The sequence below is a fragment of the Musca domestica genome, unplaced genomic scaffold (assembly GCF_030504385.1).
Source record: "Musca domestica strain aabys unplaced genomic scaffold, Musca_domestica.polishedcontigs.V.1.1 7, whole genome shotgun sequence".
Classification (NCBI taxonomy): Eukaryota; Metazoa; Arthropoda; class Insecta; order Diptera; family Muscidae; genus Musca; species Musca domestica.
In genome coordinates, this window is record NW_026712383.1 from 25,714,291 (window position 1) to 25,735,833 (window position 21,543).

Sequence of the window (21,543 nt, forward strand, 5' to 3'; positions counted from 1 at the left end):
TTCTTTAAAAAATCCACGTTTCTTCAACTGATGGTCCCTTAAAAAATATTCTTTAAAAAATCCACGTTTCTTCAACTGATGGTCCCTTAAAAAATATTCTTTAAAAAATCCACGTTTCTTCAACTGATGGTCCTTTAAAAAATATTCTTTAAAAAATCCACGTTTCTTCAACTGATGGTCCTTTAAAAAATATTCTTTAAAAAATCCACGTTTCTTCAACTGATGGTCCTTTAAAAAATATTCTTTAAAAAATCCACGTTTCTTCAACTGATGGTCCTTTAAAAAATATTCTTTAAAAAATCCACGTTTCTTCAACTGATGGTCCTTTAAAAAATATTCTTTAAAAAATCCACGATTCTTCAACTGATGGTCCTTGAACAAATATTCTTTAAAAAATCCACGTTTCTTCAACTGATGGTCCCTTAAAAAATATTCTTTAAAAAATCCACGTTTCTTCAACTGATGGTCCTTTAAAAAATATTCTTTAAAAAATCCACGTTTCTTCAACTGATGGTCCTTTAAAAAATATTCTTTAAAAAATCGACGATTCTTCAACTGATGGTCCTTGAAAAAATATTCTTTAAAAAATCCACGATTCTTCAACTGATGGTCCTTGAAAAAATATTCTTTAAACAAGTAAAAAAGCAGTAAGTTCGGCCGGGCCGAACTTTGAATACCCTCCACCATTTGGAACGAATTAGAAAATTTTCAAAAAAATAAAATCCAATAAATTTCTTTAAAATATTTAATATAGGAAGGTACCGATATATGGGGGGATATACGATATTGTGGACCTATAAAGACAAATCTATGTCTGCGTGTAAAGTACTCACAAGGAACTCCTTGTGTGGATTTTCAGACAATACGATGTGAAAATGTGGCTAAAATCATCAAAATACCGAATATCGCGGGGTACCGTTATATGGGAGCTATACGTTATCGTTAACCTATATAGAGAATTCTCTGTCGGTGGGTAAAGTGCTCACAAAGAACCCCTTGTGTACAAAGAACCCCTTGTGACCATTCCGTTGAAAAATATGGCTAAAAACATCAAAATACCGAATATCGGGGGTACCGTTATATGAGGGCTATACAATATCGTGGATCTATATAGATAATTCTCTGCCGAGGTATAAAGTACCCACAAGGAACTCCTTGTGTGGATTTTCTGACAATTCCGTTGAAAAATGTGGGTAAAATCATCAAAATACCGAATATCAGGGGGTACCGTTACATGGGGGCTATACGATATTGTGGACATATATGGACAATTCTCTGCCGAGGTAAAAAGTACCCACAAGGAACTCCTTGTGTGGATTTTCAGACAATTCCGTTGAAAAATGTGGGTAAAATCATCAAAATACCGAATATCGGGGAGTACCGTTATATGGGGGCTATACGATATTGTGGACCTATATAGATAATTCTCTGCCGAGGTATAAAGTACCCACAAGGAACTCCTTGTGTGGATTTTCAGACAATTCCGTTGAAAAATGTGGGTAAAATCATCAAAATACCGAATATCGGGGGGTACCGTTACATGGGGGCTATACGATATCATGGACCTATATGGACAATTCTCTGCCGAGGTATAAGGTACCCACAAGGAACTCCTTGTGTGGATTTTCAGACAATTCCGTTGAAAAATGTGGGTAAAATCATCAAAATACCGAATATCGGGGGGTACCGTTATATGGGGGCTATACGATATTGTGGACCTATATAGATAATTCTCTGCCGAGGTATAAAGTACCCACAAGGAACTCCTTGTGTGGATTTTCAGACAATTCCGTTGAAAAATGTGGGTAAAATCATCAAAATACCGAATATCGGGGGGTACCGTTACATGGGGGCTATACGATATCATGGACCTATATGGACAATTCTCTGCCGAGGTATAAGGTACCCACAAGGAACTCCTTGTGTGGATTTTCAGACAATTCCGTTGAAAAATGTGGGTAAAATCATCAAAATACCGAATATCGGGGGGTACCATTACATGGGGGCTATACGATATCGTGGACCTATATGGAGAATTCTCTGCCGAGGTATTAAGTACCCACAAGGAACTCCTTGTGTGGATTTTCAGACAATTCCGTTGAAAAATGTGGGTAAAATCATCAAAATACCGAATATCGGGGGGTACCGTTATATGGGGGCTATACGATATTGTGGACCTATATAGATAATTCTCTGCCGAGGTATAAAGTACCCACAAGGAACTCCTTGTGTGGATTTTCAGACAATTCCGTTGAAAAATGTGGGTAAAATCATCAAAATACCGAATATCGGGGGGTACCGTTACATGGGGGCTATACGATATCATGGAGCTATATGGACAATTCTCTGCCGAGGTATAAGGTACCCACAAGGAACTCCTTGTGTGGATTTTCAGACAATTCCGTTGAAAAATGTGGGTAAAATCATCAAAATACCGAATATCGGGGGGTACCATTACATGGGGGCTATACGATATCGTGGACCTATATGGACAATTCTCTGCCGAGGTAAAAAGTACCCACAAGGAACTCCTTGTGTGGATTTTCAGACAATTCCGTTGAAAAATGTGGGTAAAATCATCAAAATACCGAATATCGGGGGGTACCGTTATATGGGGGCTATACGATATTGTGGACCTATATAGATAATTCTCTGCCGAGGTATAAAGTACCCACAAGGAACTCCTTGTGTGGATTTTCAGACAATTCCGTTCAAAAATGTGGGTAAAATCATCAAAATACCGAATATCGGGGGGTACCGTTATATGGGGGCTATACGATATTGTGGACCTATATAGATAATTCTCTGCCGAGGTATAAAGTATCCACAAGGAACTCCTTGTGTGGATTTTCAGACAATTCCGTTGAAAAATGTGGGTAAAATCATCAAAATACCGAATATCGGGGGGTACCATTACATGGGGGCTATACGATATCGTGGACCTATATGGATAATTCTCTGCCGAGGTAAAAAGTACCCACAAGGAACTCCTTGTGTGGATTTTCAGACAATTCCGTTGAAAAATGTGGGTAAAATCATCAAAATACCGAATATCGGGGGGTACCATTACATGGGGGCTATACGATATCGTGGACCTATATGGACAATTCTCTGCCGAGGTAAAAAGTACCCACAAGGAACTCCTTGTGTGGATTTTCAGACAATTCCGTTGAAAAATGTGGGTAAAATCATCAAAATACCGAATATCGGGGGGTACCGTTATATGGGGGCTATACGATATTGTGGACCTATATAGATAATTCTCTGCCGAGGTATAAAGTACCCACAAGGAACTCCTTGTGTGGATTTTCAGACAATTCCGTTCAAAAATGTGGGTAAAATCATCAAAATACCGAATATCGGGGGGTACCGTTATATGGGGGCTATACGATATTGTGGACCTATATAGATAATTCTCTGCCGAGGTATAAAGTATCCACAAGGAACTCCTTGTGTGGATTTTCAGACAATTCCGTTGAAAAATGTGGGTAAAATCATCAAAATACCGAATATCGGGGGGTACCATTACATGGGGGCTATACGATATCGTGGACCTATATGGATAATTCTCTGCCGAGGTAAAAAGTACCCACAAGGAACTCCTTGTGTGGATTTTCAGACAATTCCGTTGAAAAATGTGGGTAAAATCATCAAAATACCGAATATCGGGGGGTACCGTTATATGGGGGCTATACGATATCGTGGACCTATATGGATAATTCTCTGCCGAGGTAAAAAGTACCCACAAGGAACTCCTTGTGTGGATTTTCAGACAATTCCGTTGAAAAATGTGGGTAAAATCATCAAAATACCGAATATCGGGGGGTACCGTTATATGGGGGCTATACGATATCGTGGACCGATATAGCCCATCTTCGAACTTGACCTGCCTGCAGACAAAAGAGAGATCTGTGCAAAATTTTAGCTTCCTATCTTAATTCGTTTAGACTATAGCGTGATTACAACAGACGGACAGACGGACGGACAGGGCTAAATCGTCTTAGAATTTTACGCTGATCAAGAATATATATACTTTGTTGGGTCTAAAATGATTATTTCGATGAGTTACAAACGGAATGACAAAGTTAATATACCCTCCATACCTTTTTTGGTGGAGGGTATAAAAATCCACGTTTCTTCAACTATTGGTCTTTAAAAAAAAGATTCTTTAAAAAATCCATGTTTCTTCAACTGATGGTCCTTTAAAAAATATTCTTTAAAAAATCCACGTTTCTTCAACTGATGGGCATTGATAAAATATCTACGTTTCCTCAACTGATGATTCTTGATAAAATGAAATTAAAAAATTCACATTTCTAGGTCCTTGTTTTTTGAAAAATCCATTTTAATGGTCCTCGGGCTTTAATATTTTTTTATTAAAAAGCCACTGCATCGAAACCTAATCCACCCTATTCTTTGCTGTAAATTAATAAACAAAAGCTACGACATTTTAGAGATAAGAAAACCGAAATCCATTAAGAAATTGAAACCAAATATTCAAGTCTCAACAGATTAAAATCAACAACTTGCCTACACACAACCGCTCGGAATGAATGGACTTCAATTGACAAGTTTGGCTATTCTGCTACAGGTTAGGACAAGCAAATATTTAACAAAATATATAAATTAATTTTCAAAATTTTCAGCTTCTCTTTTATGGACCGGGAACATTGGCCACCAAGGCGTCTGGGCTACCTCCAAGACCCGATAAGCGTTCGGAGGTCTTTGAATTCCTCACAACCCAAATCAATGAATGGAATGTCAAACAATTGATATTGGAAGCTTCAACATATTCGGAAATGTTGAAACAATTCGATGAACTTCAAAATCGCAGTGAAAAAACGACAGCAGCCAGATCTCTCCAAAGGATCAGAGAACAAATTGAACGTTACATCAAGGCCACAGAGAAACTGAAAACAAACGGTGAAAATTGTGAACTGCAAGCCGAAGCTGGCCGAGAATTGGAAGAATTACCCAAATATTTGCAATTATTAAATGAAAATCCGAATAACTCACAGATCTTTAATGCCTTCCGTCAGCGTTACAATCAAGCCAATGCCAAAATTCAACAAGAATTTCCAATATTCCTGAATGGTATTTATCAAAAACTGCCCACGGTTATTGAACGCTTTCGCCGAGATTTAAATCAACCCGAGAGGGAGGAGTATAAAGATTTTCTAAAATATTGTAGTGAGTTCTTAATCGCCCCCAATTCGAAGAAAAAGAATGAGTCATTCGAAAGGCTTATCTATGATCTGATACACAGCCGAACTATGCGGGTTCGCAGTGAGAATAAGGTGGACTGTAAATGGAATGGGGGAAAAATTGAAGATTTCTCGCAAAAACTTGCAGCGATTTGAAATTTAGTAAAACAAATAAGAAAAATATTTGAAACTTGAATAAACATGACCAAGAAACTTGGATTTTTCATAGAATATTTTTTCAAGGAACAAAAGACCAAGAAACAAGGATTTTTAAAGATTATTTTTTCTAGGACCACGAAACGTGTATTTTTCACAGAATATTTTTTCAAAGATCCAAGAAACTTGGATTTTTTAAAGAATATTTTTTCAAGGATCCAAGAAACTTGGATTTTTTATAGAATATTTTTTCAAGGACCAAGATACGTGGATTTTTAAAGAATATTTTTTCAAGGACCATCAGTTAATGAAACGTGTATTTTTTAAAGAATATTTTTCAAGGACCACTAGACCAAGAAACGTGGATTTTTTAAAGAATATTTTGTCAAGGACCATCAATTAATGAAACGTGGATTTTTTAAAGAATATTTTTTCAAGGACCATCAGTTAATGAAACGTGGATTTTTTAAAGAATATTTTTTCAAGGGCTATCCGAACAAGAAATGTGGATTTTTTTAAGAATATTTTTTCAAGGACCATCAGTTGAAGAATCGTGGATTTTTTAAAGAATATTTTTTCAGGGCCATCAGTTGAAGAATCGTGGATTTTTTAAAGAATATTTTTTCAGGGCCATCAGTTGAAGAATCGTGGATTTTTTTAAAGAATATTTTTTCAAGGACCATCAGTTGAAGAATCATAGATTTTTTAAAGAATATTTTTTCAGGGCCATCAGTTGGATATTTTAAAGAATATTTTTTCAAGGACCATCATCCTCTTAATAATTTTTATATATTGAAAATAGAATAATCGGTTTTTCGAAAACCCAGAATAAAACTATTTTTTCCGGCAAGAATTCCTGGCAAATGGGAAATGAATAATATTGCAATGAGGTGATGACCCCAAATCCAAGCAGATAAGAAAAAAAATTAATAATATTTAAATGCGTTTTACAACAGATTCCGATTAGATCGCTTTGGGAAACCGACGTTGAAACAGTTGAATGTTAACTATGAAATTTCTTCTCAGCATTTGCCTAACTCTGCTGGTGGCAGCACAGGTAAGTTTGAAAAAAATAAATCGATTATCATATATTTAACCTCCTTTTTCCTAGATTTCATGGGCTGCTCCAGTAGAGACTTCCAGTACCGATGTAGTATCGGCCCCTGAAACCCCCACCCATGACAAACGTTTTCAATTGTTCGACTCTCTTCTGTTGATGGCGAATAATATTATCGCCTCGGAAAACATGGCCAAATCTTCTATCTATGCCAAAGTGCTGAAAGACTATTCTGCCTGGTTGGAGGATAAGAAACCAAAATTGTCACCTAAAAAATTGCCAGTCTATGAGGAAATGAAAGAAAAACTACAAGCTTATGTTACAACTGCGGAAAGCTTTGAAAATAATCCCACAAATTGCACGCTACGTCACCAGGCATATACGCTACTATTCGACATTGCACATATCCGTAATGTCTTGCGACGACAGGAAGTCAATGAAATCTTTCTGAGGCATACAGAGACATCGCAGGATGCCAAATTTGAAGAAATTAAAAATAACTTTTTGAATAATGATTTGCCCTCTGCGGTTCGGCAAGTGGAAAATTTCATCGCCAGCCTGGATGCAGTTGGCCGGGAAGAAAATCAAGATCTTATCAATTGGTTTAATGTTCTGCAAACCAAAACTACGGACAAAGACAAGCTTGCTGCATTCCATGATATTCTTGAAATATTCCTAAATGAATACGAACGTGAAACGAAAGCCGGACATGTCAATTGTCGGTTAACTGTTTTCCGCACAAGTTATGAGCAAATTATACGTGGGGTGCTCAATGTGTATTTTACGGACCTTAACCAGGACGATGAGGAATAGCTCCAAAACAACTGATTACTTTTACAGCGATATTCAATAAAAGTTTTTAAATTTTAAAAGTACATTTCAAAGTACCCCCTTTTAACTTCAGGAATATATTTCCGTAGATTCTCAATAAACGTAGATTTAAAAAATCAAGGATTTTCTCAAACGTGGATTTTTTTAAAGAATAGTTTCTCAAGGACCAGGAAACGTTGATTTTTTAAAGAATATTTTTTCAAGGACCAAGAAACGTGGATTTTTTAAATAATATTTTTTCAAGGGCCGAGCAACGTGGATTTATTATAGAATATTTTTTTAAGAGCCTTTAATGAACGTAGATTTAAAAAAAAATATTTTTTCAAGGGTCTTCAATAAACGTGGATTTTATAAAAATATTTTTTCAAGGGTCTTCAATAAACGTGGATTTTATAAAAATATTTTTTCAAGGGTCTTCAATAAACGTGGACTTAATAAAAATATTTTTCAAGGGTCTTCAATAAACGTGGATTTTATAAAAATATTTTTCAACGGTCTTCAATAAACGTGGGCTTTTTAAAAATATTTTTTTAAGAGTCTTCTATTGATGTGGATTTTATAAAAATATTTTTTCAAGAGTCTCCAATAAACGTGGATTTTATAAATATATTTTTTAAAGGGTCTTCAGTAAACGTGGATTTTATAAAAATATTTTTTCAAGGGTCTTCAAAAAAAGTGGATTTTATAAAAATATTTTTTCAAGAGTCTTTAATAAACGTGGATTTTATAAAAATACTTTTTTAACTCACCCTGTAAACCAAGAAACGTAGATTATTTAAAAAATAAAAACATGGGTTTCTTCAAAAAAAATCTTTTTACATTTCATTGATAAACAACTTTATTACTAAACAAATTTATAGTTTTTTTATTATTATTTCTTTTATGTAATAGTAGTAGAAGAAGTTGGTTTCTTGTAAGTGTGGATGTGTGTTTGTTTATTTTTTATGTTAAATTTATGTTTATAAATTATTTTTGTAATTTCAAAGAGCCAGGGTTTTATTGTTTTTTTATATATCTTCTGTATATTTTTCACTTGAACTTTAAGTTAAAGATGGGTTTGATTTTGGTTCGATTTGTGTGTGGGGAAATCAAATAATATTGAGTAGCAGATATAAGGGAATAATTATAACTTTTGAAAATGGAAAGGTAAACAAAATTAGTTAAAAAATAAATGGGGGCACAATTGCTTTGTAAATTTCATTATACATTTTAATTGCCATACAATAAAGTGAAAGGAAAATTAAGTTTTACAGCCAGCACTCGAATACTTTTTTCTACACTTTAAATAGTGGGGGTGGGTGGAATAGTATTTTATCTACCACACCCCAAGTGCTGACCACAAAACTCAATTTATTAACATAATTTTTCTTTTAACAACTTAAAAAAAGGAAAGAAAATAATAATACAATACAAATTCAATATAAGCAAAAGGGGGATTAGTTGTATGTAATTTCAAAATCAATCAATCAATCATAACATAAGATAAATAGAATTTTGTAAAATACACGATTTGCTGACCGTTGGTAGTTTTGTTATATTAGCATTATTATCTTTTCAAACCCCAGGCATTGTTGCTGGGCACTGGCACACGTCTTTGGCCAGATTCACGAGCCATTACCTCCATGATACTGGTGGCGGGGAGCCAAGACTAAAAGAAACCCAACAAATTTAAATAAAAAACCAATCTCATTTCATACGATTTTCAAACTTACCCTATCCTTAAACGCCGTGGCCACAACATTACGATTCGGTTCAGCATCATAGGCCACCGATTCCACACCAAACATTTCACACATTTCATGGACCAGCTGGCGTTTCTCTCGATTCATTGTGGGAAACGAGTGTGAACGTGATTTCTGCTTACTTTCCTTAGCCAATTTCACCAGGGTGGTGAGCGCTTCATGTATGGACTTAACCAGGGCCGGATCACGTTTGGCAAAGTTGCGTATAAAATCGGAGTACTTTGTCAATAGTTTTTGTGGCAAATCAGGATTTCGAATTTGTAAACCAATAGCCAAACGGCGATTACGTTCCAGAGTTCGGCAGTCATCACTGCAATCGAGTGTCTTGTTGGATTTATTGGTAAGTTTGACGGGGGCCAGAATTTCCGAGAGTTCCATATAGTTGCCACGTTGCATTTCCGCCATCGAGGAGGCCAATTGAGCCGTTGCAATGCGACTGAATTCACGTACCAATTCGGCACAGGTGCGCATCTGTTTGCGATTGCCACATTCGCATTGAACTTCAACCTGCAAAAAGGAAAAATAAAGGAGAATTAGGAGGTTTAATGGCATTTTCTTTCAAAAATATAAGTTTATGGGCTTTGATGGGCCTTGAAAAAGTTTCTTGGATCCTTGAAAAAATATTCTTTAAAAAATCCACGTTTCTTCAACTAATGGTCCTTGAAAATATATTCTTTACAAAATCCACGTTTGTTCAACTAATGGTCCTTGAAAAAATATTATTTAAAACATCCACGTTTCTTCAAACAAATGGTCCTTGACAAAATATTCTTTAAAAAAATCCACGTTTCTTCAACTAATGGTCCTTGAAAAAATATTCTTTAAAAAAATCCACGTTTCTTGGTCTTTTGGTCCTTGAAAAAATATTCTTTAAAAATTCCACGTTTCTTCAACTAATGGTCCTTGAAAAATATTCTTTAAAAAATCCACGTTTCTTCAACTAATGGTCCTTGAAAAATATTCTTTAAAAAATCCACGTTTCTTCAACTAATGGTCCTTGAAAAAATATTCTTTAAAAAATCCACGTTTCTTTAACTAATGGTCCTTGAAAAAATATTCTTTAAAAAATCCACGTTTCTTCAACTAATGGTCCTTGAAAAAATATTCTTTAAAAAATCCAGGTATCTTGTTCGGATATTCCTTGGAAAAATATTCTTTAAAAAATCCACGTTTCTTGGTCTACTGGTCCTTGAAAAAATATTCTTTAAAAAATCCAGGTATCTTGTTCGGATATTCCTTGGAAAAATATTCTTTAAAAAATCCAGGTTTCTTGGTCTACTGGTCCTTGAAAAAATATTCTTTAAAAAATCCAGGTATCTTGTTCGGATAGTCCTTGTAAAAATATTCTTTAAAAAATCCACGTTTCTTCAACTAATGGTCCTTGTAAAAATATTCTTTAAAAAATCCACGTTTCATCAACTAATGGTACTTGAAAAAATATTCTTTAAAAAATCAACGTTTCTTCAACTAATGGTCCTTGAAAAAATATTCTTTAAAAAATCTACGTTTCTTCAACTAATGGTCCTTGAAAAAATATTCTTTAAAAAATCCACGTTTCTTCAATTAGTGGTCCTTGAAAAAATATTCTTTAAAAAATCCACGTTTCTTCAAACAAATGGTCCTTGACAAAATATTCTTTAAAAAATCCACGTTTCTTCAAACAAATGGTCCTTGAAAAAATATTCTTTAAAAAATCCACGTTTCTTCAAACAAATGGTCCTTGAAAAAATATTCTTTAAAAAATCCACGTTTCTTCAACTAATGGTCCTTGAAAAAATATTCTTTAAAAAATCCACGTTTCTTGTTCGGATGATCCTTGAAAAAATATTCTTTAAAAAATCCACGTTTCTTGTTCGGATGATCCTTGAAAAAATATTCTTTAAAAAACCCACGTTTCTTGTTCGGATGATCCTTGAAAAAATATTCTTTAAAAAATCCACGTTTGTTCAACTAATGGTCCTTGAAAACATATTCTTTAAAAAATCCATGTTTCTTCAACTAATGACCCTTGAAAAACTATTGTGTAAAAAAACCCACGTTTCTTGGTCTTTTGGTCCTTGAAAAAATATTTAAAAAATCCACGTTTCTTCAACTAATGGTCCTTGAAAAACTATTGTGTAAAAAAACCCACGTATCTTGATCTTTTGGTCCTTAAAAAAATATTCTTTAAAAAATCCACGTTTCTTGGTCTTTTGTTCCTTGAAAAAAACATTCTTTAAAAAATCCACGTTTCTTGGTCTTTTGTTCCTTGAAAAAACATTCTTTAAAAAATCCACGTTTCTTGGTCTTTTGTTCCTTGAAAAAACATTCTTTAAAAAATCCACGTTTCTTGTTCGGATGGTCCTTGAAAAAATATTCTTTAAAAAATTAACGTTTGTTGTTCGGATGGTCCTTGAAAAAATATTCTTTAAAAAATCCACGTTTCTTGGATCCTTGAAAAAATATTCTTTAAAAATCCACGTTTCTTGGATCCTTGAAAAAATATTCTTTAAAAAATCCACGTTTCTTGGATCCTTGAAAAAATATTCTTTAAAAAATCCACGTTTCTTGGATCCTTGATAAAATATTCTTTAAAAAATCCACGTTTCTTGGTCTTTTGGTCCTTGAAAAAATATTCTTTAAAAAATCCACGTTTCTTGGATCCTTGAAAAAAATATTCTTTAAAAAATCCACGTTTCTTGGATCCTTGAAAAAAAATATTCTTTAAAAAATCCACGTTTCTTGGATCCTTGATAAAAATATTCTTTAAAAAATCCACGTTTCTTGGATCCTTGATAAAAATATTCTTTAAAAAACCCACGTTTCTTTGTCTAAATGTCGATGAAAAAATATTCTTTAAAAAATCCACGTTCCTTCAACAAATGGTCCTTGAAGAAATATTCTTAAAAAAACTAGGTTTCTTCTTCTTTTAATCCTTGAAAAAATGTTCTTTAAAAAAATCAACGTTTCTTGTTTTTTGGTCCTTGAAAAATATTCTTTAAAAAATCCACGTTCCTTGGTCTTTTGGTCCTTGAAAAAATATTCTTTAAAAAATCCACGTTTGCTCAAATAATAGTCCTTGAAAAAAAATCAATCACTTCCTCCCTCCCTCCCCTTGCACTTACCATCTCCTTGCATGGCGTCTCCGGGCAATCACCATCATGACACGGTGCCATACATTTGTGACCACAATTCGGTCGGGCAGTTGTACAACTTTGTTTACAAATTTCCCCTGGCGTTTGGCAGGGTCCTTCGTGACAAGTCTTTATGCATTTGTGACGTCCGCATGGCAGCGGTTTGTTACACGCCAGACCGCAGGAGAAACTTTTCTGCGAACATGGTATGGTCTTGCGTTGTTCATGTTGCCCATAACACCACTGGGTGGTGAACATCATACAGGGCGGACAGGTGGCAGCCGAATGACAATTGTGTTGGGGTGGATGATCGCATGGATGTTGACGGGAACAGGGTTTTTTGCATATCGGCTTTTTGGTGCCACATGGCACCGGTGGATAGATGACTTCAGCACCACATTCACAGAATAGCTCCTCGAACGAGGAACGATAACAGGGTGGACAATTGCCACGATGACATGGCAGATCGCATTTGTGTTTGCCACACGACAGCGTAAATCTACATGGCAGTGGACAGAAGTGATCGATATCGATGCAGCATTCTTGCTTGCATTTGTGTTTGCCACAGGAACGTTTTTTGGTACAGAGTTTCTTGCAGCGAGCATCATCGGCCCGGGTCGAAAGCTGGCGACATTTGATCATTTGATCCATGTGGCCACAGCGACATTTGACAGCAGTTTGTTTGTTACAGGGTGGACAATTGCCGGCATGGCACTTGAATGTGCAGTGATGGGGATTTGTGGCCTTGCCACATTTTAAGGTTTTACCACACACACCCTCGCATAGCGGTATGGGATCTAGACATGATTTGCGTTGCTCGGCCACAATGGGCATTTTGCCACAGGGACAAGAGGTCACAAGGTCGGGACTCATTTTGCATGGCTTACACTCGCCGCCATGGCAACATTGATTGCATTTGTGATTGCCACAAGACAAATCCTTGCCACAAGGTTTGCCGCATGAATAGACATGTTTGAGATGCGACTCCCGGGTACATGTGACTTGACGTTCATTTTTACTGCAGTGACATTTTTGATCGACCTTCTCCTTGCACGGTGGACACTTGCCCTCGTGACACTTCTCCTGGCACACATGCAATTCGCAGTTAAGCAATTTCTCACAGGTGGAGTCACATTCAATGGTCTCTTTAATGCAACACTGCATGGTTTTGGAGGTCTTACCACAGCCACATTCCCGTTTTACCTGGGCCTGACACGGTGGACATGGGCCGGGATGACATAGTAGGGTGCAGGCATGGGGACACCCTTCGACTCGGCCGCAAACCTCACCACATGAATGGGCAATATCCTGACGATTGTTAGGAGGATTTTTCACCTTGCCACAAAAACAATAGTAATCACGTGGCACATCCTTTTCCACATTCTGGCAGGCCGGACAACGCCAGCCATCATCTGATTTCGACGAGGAGGCCCACTTGATGATACACTGCAAATGTAGAATGTGATAGCAGTTGTGACAGGACCACACACTCTGATGGGCCTTTATAGATTCGACACAAACCAAGCACTCCAAACGACGACATTCTATGTCGCGTATCAACTTTTCCCTTTGCGATAGTTTTTCATTTTCGGGGAACACTTTTTTCGGGGATTTCTTTTCGGGACTAGGCAAGGGGCTGTCTTTGCCATTGTCATGGGAGTATTTTTCGTCAACACGATAGCCATTGATACGGTCACGATGGCGATTCCAATCGTCACGGCGTTTGTTGCTGCGATAATTGTCGTAACGTTGATGATGGTCATTGCGTTGATTGCGGCCACCACGTTCGCTACGATCATTGCGTTCATAGCGATCGAAACGTTCTTCACGTTCCCCAGGGGCTGGGGCTGAATATTCTTGGGATCTTCGGCCGTTTTGATAGCGTTTGTTTTGTCCCTGATAATTGTGTTTGTCATTTTTGTCATGCATCTCAGGATGCTGTTCTGAATTGCCATTTCTAAACCTATCGCCGTTGCGCTGATTTTGTGATGATTTACTAAAGGCTCCGGTATTCTTTTGTACCCCACCACCATTACCATCCACTTGCTGTTGATGATTATTTCCAGATGCCGATGTGCTGGATCCATTGCCCCCACCACCCCCACCACCCCCACCACCACCATTCATGATTAGTGAAGGCGTTGAAGAATTCGAATTTGATGCCGAATCATTGTTCGTATTTTTCTCCTGCAAATTTCTGGAAAATCTTTCCATATTTCTTTCAATGCGATTGTGATTACGTCTATTGTTCTCTTTATCTTGTTTCGTATTGTTGTGGCGATTATTGCGTCGATGCTGATGTCGCTTCTCTTCCTTTTCAAAACTAGTATCGGCCGTTGAGGGAGCAGTTTCTTTGTGATCACCTGCCCGGCCATTGGAAGTAGTTTGTGTTAAGTCTGCCGTTGTTGGCCGCCCATGCTTTTCCCCACCAACATTATTACCATTAGTCTCTAAGTTTGTTTGATTAGTTTCGTTCAACGAAAGCTTATCAAAACGAGGCACAAATTCAGGTGCTGTAGCCTGCAACTTGGTATTGGAAAAATCAAAACCAGTCGCAAAAGGATTGGCATAATATGTTGTACCACCGTTCGCCGTATCAAGTCCACTGCTACCATTAAAATTTAAACCATAGCTACTACCGGATTTGTTGTCATACAAGTTATTAGCAGTCATACCGCCTGTGGAACTGGAGTTACTACTGAAAGGATGTACATTATAGTTTTGTAAATTGTCACCCATCATCAGGTTGTTGTTGTTGCTTTTGGGGCCCGCATCCATTTGGAAGTTGTTGAAAGACATGAAAGGTGTGCTCTGGGGATTGAAATACTGAAAAGCAGAAAGAAAACGTTATTAACAAAATATAATGAGGAGAGATTTTTTTGAATGGTACAAAAACAAGTAAAATAATATCAGTCGGTTTTGCCGACAGATGTATACGCCCGTATCATTTTCACAACAGACCCTGAGTGAGCAAAAATATTTGGAAGTGTAAAATTTGAAGAGAGGTTAATGCTTTTTACGCTTTCTTTGAACCTTTTGTTTGACACCATAAGGAGTGGACCGATATATTCCATCTTCATGATCGTTTTTTGTTGTTCAAAACATTGACCCTTTGTGGGGTAGGTACCAGAAGGAATGGTCCGATCTCTAACATCTTCATAACAGGTCTTGTGGTGATGGAAATCTTGAAGAGTGCCAAGTCTGAATGGAACCGAATGTATATTTCGTATTTTATGAGCTTCGTGAATATGCAAAATTCAGCCCTTTTATGGGGGAGGTACCAGAAGGAGTGAACCGGCATATTCAATCTTCACAGCAGACCATGGGTTAATAAAAATGTTGTGATGTGTGTAATTTGAAGAGAACTGGATGCTTATTGCAGATTTTATGATTGTTTTTCGTTGTTCAAAACATTGACCCTTTGTGGGGGAGGTACCACAAGGAATGGTCCGATCTCTAACATCTTCATAACAGGTCTTGAGGTGGGGGAAATATTGAGAAGTGTCAAGTCTGAATGGAAGTGGATGTCTATTTCGCGTTTTATGAGCTTCATGGATATTCAAAATTCTGCCCCTTTGTGGGGGAGATACGATAAGGAGTGGACTGGCATATTCAATCTTCACAGTAGACCATGCGTTAATAAAAATATTATGATGTGTGTAATTTGAAGAGAACCGGATGCTTATTTCAGATTTTATGATCGTTTTTCGTTGTTCAAAACATTGACCCTTTGTGGGGGAGGTACCAGATGGAGTGGTCTTATATATCCCATTTTCATACAAGACTTTGGGTCAATAAAAATATTGTGATTTGTGTAATTTGAAGAGAGTCGGATGCTTATTTCGCTTTCTTTGAGCGTTTTGTTATTCAAAACTTTAACCCTTTGTGGGGTAGTACCACAAGGAATGGTCCGATCTCTACCATCTTCATAACAGGTCTTGTGGTGATGGAAATATTGAGATGTGCCACGGCTGAATGGAATTGAATGTGAATTTAGAGTTTTATGAGCTTCATGAATATTCAAAATTTTGAGCCTTTGCGGGGGAGGTACCAGAAGGAGTGGACCGATATATCCCATTTTCACACAAGACTTTGGGTTAATAAAAATATTGTGATGTGTGTAATTTGGAGAGAACTGGATGCTTATTTCAGATTTTATGATCGTTTTTGCTATTCAAAATTTTGACCCTTTTTTGGGAAGGTACCACAAGGAATGGTCCGATCTCTACCATCTTATCAATAGGTCTTGAGGTGAGGGAAATATTGAGAAGTGCCAAGTCGGAATGGAATCGAATGTATATTTCGTGTTTTATGAGCTTCATGAATATTCAAAATTGGGAGCCTTTGTGGGAGAGGTAACAGAAAGAGTGGAGCGGTATATTCCATCTTCATACCAGACCATGGGTTAATAAAAATATTGTGATGTGAGTAATTTGAAGACAATCAGACACTTACATCACATTTTATATGATTTACAATTATTCAAAATTTTGACCCTTTGGTGGAAAGGTACTGGATGTAGTGAACCGATATTGTCCATTTTCGCACCTCTCCTGGCACTGACGAAAAAATTAGGATTTGCAAAGTTGGGGCAAAATCGGATTAATATTTATCTTTCTGTGCAGTAAATTATTTTCTTTGAAAATGTTGACCCTTTTGTATAGGAGGTACGAGAAGGAGTGGACCGGTGTTGCCCATCTCCGAACTCGATCTTAGTTTGACAAAAATATTACGATGTACCAAGTTTGGATCAAATCGGATACTCCCTTCGAGAGTTATCGTGAGCATCAGCCAGACAGGCAGACGGACGCTAGATCGACTCAGTGTCCTGAAACGGATTTGATACAAAGAGACATATGGTCAAAAACCGTTATTTCTCTAGCCATATGGCTGAGGGTATAAAAATGGACTTAAAAGCAGCAAGGATCGCATGACATTTTGTAAATTCATACCTTTTTAGTCGGTTCTACTGGAAGGACTTAGACTTAGTAGTCCCTTTTTCAAAAGATCTCCCATTTTTGGAAGACATTTCGGAAGCTAATCGACCTTTAGAGGCCTTTTTGAAAATACTAGCATCTCAGGACAATATCGGATTTTTTTTTTAGAAATAATCGTAGATTTTTAATAACATCTTATTAATGATATGATAATATGTGCGACAATTTCACAGATAGTCTCCTGAAGTCTCAGCAATATTCGCGTATTTTAAGACAAATTTTGAATGCCTACTTTTTTATGAATTTGGAACTTTTGATCTCCCATCCTTGCAATAATCCAGAAACCTTCAGAATATATCCTCAACAAGAGAAGTGATCGAGGATTTGTTAAAAGTATATATCGGAGCCTCTCGCGTTATTTTTTAATATTTGGATTAAGTAGAGCTTCTCGTGAATCGATCTGTAAACTTTACTACAGGAACCCAGAGGTCTTCAGTACAAGTATATAATTTGGCAGGATGTCCGAGTTATGAACCTCTATAGTCCTTTTAGTACCTGATAATATTAAAAGTATAAAATTTTGAACATTTTGGGTCAAGTAGCCAGTGTTGGGCATACCTAGATTTGCCATGAATTTGGATACCATTTACTTAGTAACATGCATTCTTCGAAAATTGTTAAAGAAATCCATTCAATCCAATATACATTCTGGTAAAATGGTTTAAGAAAGTCTCCTTTCTCCTAAAATTATATACAATCCTGGTATATTGGGTGCCAAGGAATTTTATAAATTTGTTTCAGAATCCCCTAAAATTGTTCTCATTAATTCTGTATCAATATTGTTGAGCCCTTTTTCAATGCACCCTCATAACATTGTATTCCTAAGACCGCAAACCTTAGCCCATATGCTATGCCAACATGAGTCAACAATATCTATCACAACAACAACAAAAAACATATTACGAAACAATAATTAAGAAAATAAAATAGAACAACTTACACTGTATTGTGGTTGTTGTTGTGGCAATTTGTTGCCAATAGCTGATCGATATTCGTGGTGATCTTGAGCTTGATATTGACCCATTAGGGGATTAGGAAATAGGCCACCAGCATTATTTGAATACGTTGAGGGGCTAATGCCCAATCCTGGACCAGTAATATCACTACTAAGGCCTCCTCCTGCTGCTGTTGTTCCTCCTCCTCCAACTAGAAGATTATGTTGCATTATAAATTGATTGAAGTTAACGTAATCCCTGTTGTTATTATTACTGTTGTTGTTCGCTTGATTTTTACCAGCAATGCCATTGGCGTCCTTTGCCACCGTTGAAGTATTATTTAAGTTGCTGACATCCGATGTGTTGGCACCAAATCCTGGCCATAGCTGGGAAATTGGTGGCTGAGTTTGTTGCGATTTAGGGTCTGCCGACATGTTGATAAGAGGGGAGTTGTGTGTGTGTTGTTTGCCGTTCAGAGGGGGAGAAAGATATGGGAAACCACGCTGCCTTGTCACTGTGATGGTGGTAGTATAATGCTGTCAAACTGCTTCAAATGAACTTGACACAGAGAACGACAACAACGGCAAGTTACTATCCGTCTAACTTCAATTCCCTGGTTAATGGTTCTCGACCAAGTTAGCCAGCCAAGCCAAAAAGAGCTTTTCGTCGACTCACGCTTTTTCCGGCCACAAGGGCCTACGCACAGCCTTGGCTTGTGATCAGTACCGCTGTTTGGTTATTCTACCCAACTACAAAAATGAAGGCTTATGGTGGCTACATAAGGAACTTGGCCCCCTAAAGTGTTGCTGGTGAGACTTGGGAAAGTCCCACGTATATGCCACAACTACAATAGGACCGTCGTAGCGGATACACGCTTCTTCGTTGGCTTTTCACCCGTTTTGTCTTCGTTGTCGTCGTCGTCGATGACGGCTGTGCTGCTGTTGCTGCTTCTTTTCTTTGTACCAACACACACTTGCAATTTTTTTTTTTTCTGCACACACGAATGAAACGAAAATCAAAGAGAAAATGGACTTAAATATTTGACCAAAAGAAAGCTACAATGTCGGTAGATTATGAAATTGACAGCTTGATAGGAAAGCTATCGGTAGGGGAACTTGAATTATTGGTTATTTCGCAAAGCCAACACTCACTTACACCCGCACACATGCAAAAAGAAAACGAAATAGTTCAAAAAAAAGTTTGTTCTTCTGTCGCTGCTGCTGACTTATTCTTTTTGACATTAATTCAACGAAATTAGGGATGTGTAGGTCGACTTTGCACTAATCGATTTATCGTTAATAGGTTACTCAAGTTCAAATGATGACAAGCACACGTGGAGAGTTTCGGTGATGTGTAACAAGAGCTTGTGCCACAATGGTAATTATTTTATGGGAAATTCTTGGGTGTATGGATGGGAAAAGAAGTTTAGAAGTTAAAGAATAAAAATAAATAAAATCTAAAGAAAGACAGACACTGATAGACAGAGAGCGGCCCACACGGTCAGTGGTTTATCGATAAAGGTTCACATGAAACAATGCAATATACCTTCATTCTGTCTTCTTTTATGGATATAACGCATTCTCGCTTCTTCTCCCTTAATAGATGAGAGTATGAAAACCCTGATCTTTTTTTTAGATCGATATATTCGATTTATTTTTAATTTAATTTATGCCATGTTTACGTTAGAACTTTTTGTAGGGTTAACCTACTTTGAGAGGATTTATTTGAAGTAAAAGTAATGGATATGACAATTTAAATCCAAATCCAGTGGGTTAACCCTCATATATATAAACGTACTTTTACTCAATTTAGATCATCAAATTTACACAAAACAATTGCTCAGTCCCAGAACGTGCAAGAATCTACTAGTTTTGCAATATTTTCCGATTTCGTAAAGGGAAAATCGGTTATCGTAGTAAAAATTTTACATTCTTGCAGTTCTGGAACAGACCAAATTTCAAGTACAGGGTGAGATAAAATAAAACAAAAATGAAATTAAAATTTTATTTTAAATTTTATTGAATGAAGGCAAAAAATGTCGGAAAGAACATCAAATTTTAGAATAAGATTAGATTTGTTAGAATTAGTCACCTTTGGCACGAATTATGGCCTTCAAACGGCCAATGAAACCGTTACACGCTGCCCGAATGTTGCTCTACAGTATTTTGGCCCATTCCCGTCGAAGCGCTTGCTTGAGGTGATTGGTATCCGGAGATTTTTGGTGGCCATTGTGCACTGCATATGAAGCGAGAAAGCTCATTTTGTAACCATTCTTGGGTGGCACGTGCTGAGTCCTGTTGGAATGTCCAAGGTCTGCGGCCAAAATGTTTGCGTGCCCAGAACATTTTCGCGATAATATTCGGCATTTATTCTACTGTCACAGTCGATTAATACGAGAGGAGAGTCACCATCGGCTGTTATGGCGGTTCACAACATCACCATGCCCGGCGCTTGAGTTCTAGTGTCTGGTGGACATTTTCAGCTGACCTCTTTGGCAAGCGTCGATCATACCATCATTTTGTTTGTTTACAAACTGCTGGACAACGAATGTTTTCTTATCGGAGAAAACCAAATTCCAAATTCGGCAGTTCACCATTTTCGTCCAACCGAAGCAACTCTTTAGCTCTTTTGAGTCTATTTTCTTTCTATTGCGGTGTAAGTTCTTGCACATTTTGGAATTTCAATGGCTTTACCTCGAGCTCATTTTTCAATATTTGCCGAATGGAATAATGCGATATGTTGAGCTCACGAGCCATTTTTCGGTCACTGCGGGGTTCGATGAAGTCACTTCGACTACTTTTCGAATCAATTCTGCTGATGTTGCTGTTTTCCTCCTTCCACTCCTTTGACATGGGGCTACGCTACCAGTATCACGGTAACGAGCGATGGTACGAGACACAAAAAATTTATTCACATTTCAATGCTGGAGTGCTCTAATGATAATTACTTGTGGTTTTCCAGCCAAATATAAGGGAATCACATTATCACGCTTGAATTCTATCACGAATAACTTTTTTCCTGGAAAATTCTCACCAAAATGCTTTTGTACGCTTGTCTACAATATAATGAGCTGTCACTGGAATAATTTTAACAGCTGTCGGACGAGTGGCTTAGAAATGACAGCAGTCTGAAGTTGGTTGCAGTTTTTTCATTTCACCCTGTGAACTACTCCTAACTTTTTTTCTATTGTGATTTGGCGCCGATAAATCGATTATTAGTTTAACTTGTAAATAAAACGAACAAAAATATTAACTAGGTGTCCCTACTAATCCCGCTCAGAAAGCCAGGGCTCATCCACATATAGTTTCAAAGAAAGAAAACTGATTTTTTTTCGTCTCATTCTGCAAATTACTTCTAACTTTTTTCTATTGTAATTTGGCGCCGATAAATCGATTATTAGTTTAACTTTTAAATAAAACGAACAAAACGTTGAACTAGGTGTCCCTATAGTCGCTCACAAAGTCAGGGCTCACCCGTATATAATTTCAATGAAAGGAAACTAAGATAA

General features: G+C 37.0%; 2 protein-coding genes across 5 annotated transcripts; one reads left to right on the forward strand and one right to left on the reverse strand.

The window, feature by feature from the left end:
- Nucleotides 1-4,480: 4,480 nt before the first annotated feature.
- Nucleotides 4,481-7,368, forward strand: LOC101887701 (uncharacterized). Of its 2 annotated transcripts, XR_009343994.1 has the most exons (4): nt 4,481-4,591; nt 4,647-6,250; nt 6,317-6,417; nt 6,472-7,368. XR_009343994.1 is itself a non-coding variant. In XM_059130269.1 (3 exons), exons 2-3 carry the CDS (start codon nt 6,361-6,363, stop codon nt 7,228-7,230), a joined length of 816 nt encoding a protein of 271 aa, XP_058986252.1. In that variant the 5' UTR covers nt 6,232-6,250; nt 6,317-6,360; the 3' UTR covers nt 7,231-7,368. The 2 variants fall into 2 exon arrangements, 1 of the variants encoding a protein (XP_058986252.1); XM_059130269.1 differs by lacking the exon at nt 4,481-4,591 and having other exon boundaries at nt 6,232-6,250.
- Nucleotides 7,369-7,643: 275 nt separating this feature from the next.
- LOC101887548 (protein shuttle craft) lies at nt 7,644-19,312 on the reverse strand. Of its 3 annotated transcripts, none has more exons than XM_059130267.1 (5): nt 19,191-19,312; nt 18,041-19,026; nt 12,095-14,929; nt 8,961-9,497; nt 7,644-8,896 (listed from the first exon to the last, which is right to left on the reverse strand). In XM_059130267.1, exons 2-5 carry the CDS (start codon nt 18,467-18,469, stop codon nt 8,795-8,797), a joined length of 3,903 nt encoding a protein of 1,300 aa, XP_058986250.1. In that variant the 5' UTR covers nt 18,470-19,026; nt 19,191-19,312; the 3' UTR covers nt 7,644-8,794. The 3 variants fall into 3 exon arrangements, with proteins under 3 accessions (XP_058986250.1, XP_058986251.1, XP_058986249.1); XM_059130268.1 differs by having other exon boundaries at nt 18,041-18,246; nt 18,310-19,258; XM_059130266.1 differs by having other exon boundaries at nt 18,041-19,258.
- Between the last annotated feature and the right edge of the window lie 2,231 nt (nt 19,313-21,543).

Excerpts from the sequence above, each read along its gene's own strand:
- LOC101887701 (XM_059130269.1), top strand. The coding sequence starts at position 6,361 with ATGTTAACTATGAAATTTCTTCTCAGCATTTGCCTAACTCTGCTGGTG. Across the intron at positions 6,418-6,471 it reads CTCTGCTGGTGGCAGCACAG|ATTTCATGGGCTGCTCCAGT; the intron begins GTAAGTTTGAAA and ends CCTTTTTCCTAG.
- LOC101887548 (XM_059130267.1), bottom strand. The coding sequence starts at position 18,469 with ATGTCGGCAGACCCTAAATCGCAACAAACTCAGCCACCAATTTCCCAG. Across the intron at positions 9,498-12,094 it reads AGACGCCATGCAAGGAGATG|GTTGAAGTTCAATGCGAATG; the intron begins GTAAGTGCAAGG and ends TCCTTTTTGCAG. Across the intron at positions 8,897-8,960 it reads CCACGGCGTTTAAGGATAGG|TCTTGGCTCCCCGCCACCAG; the intron begins GTAAGTTTGAAA and ends GGTTTCTTTTAG.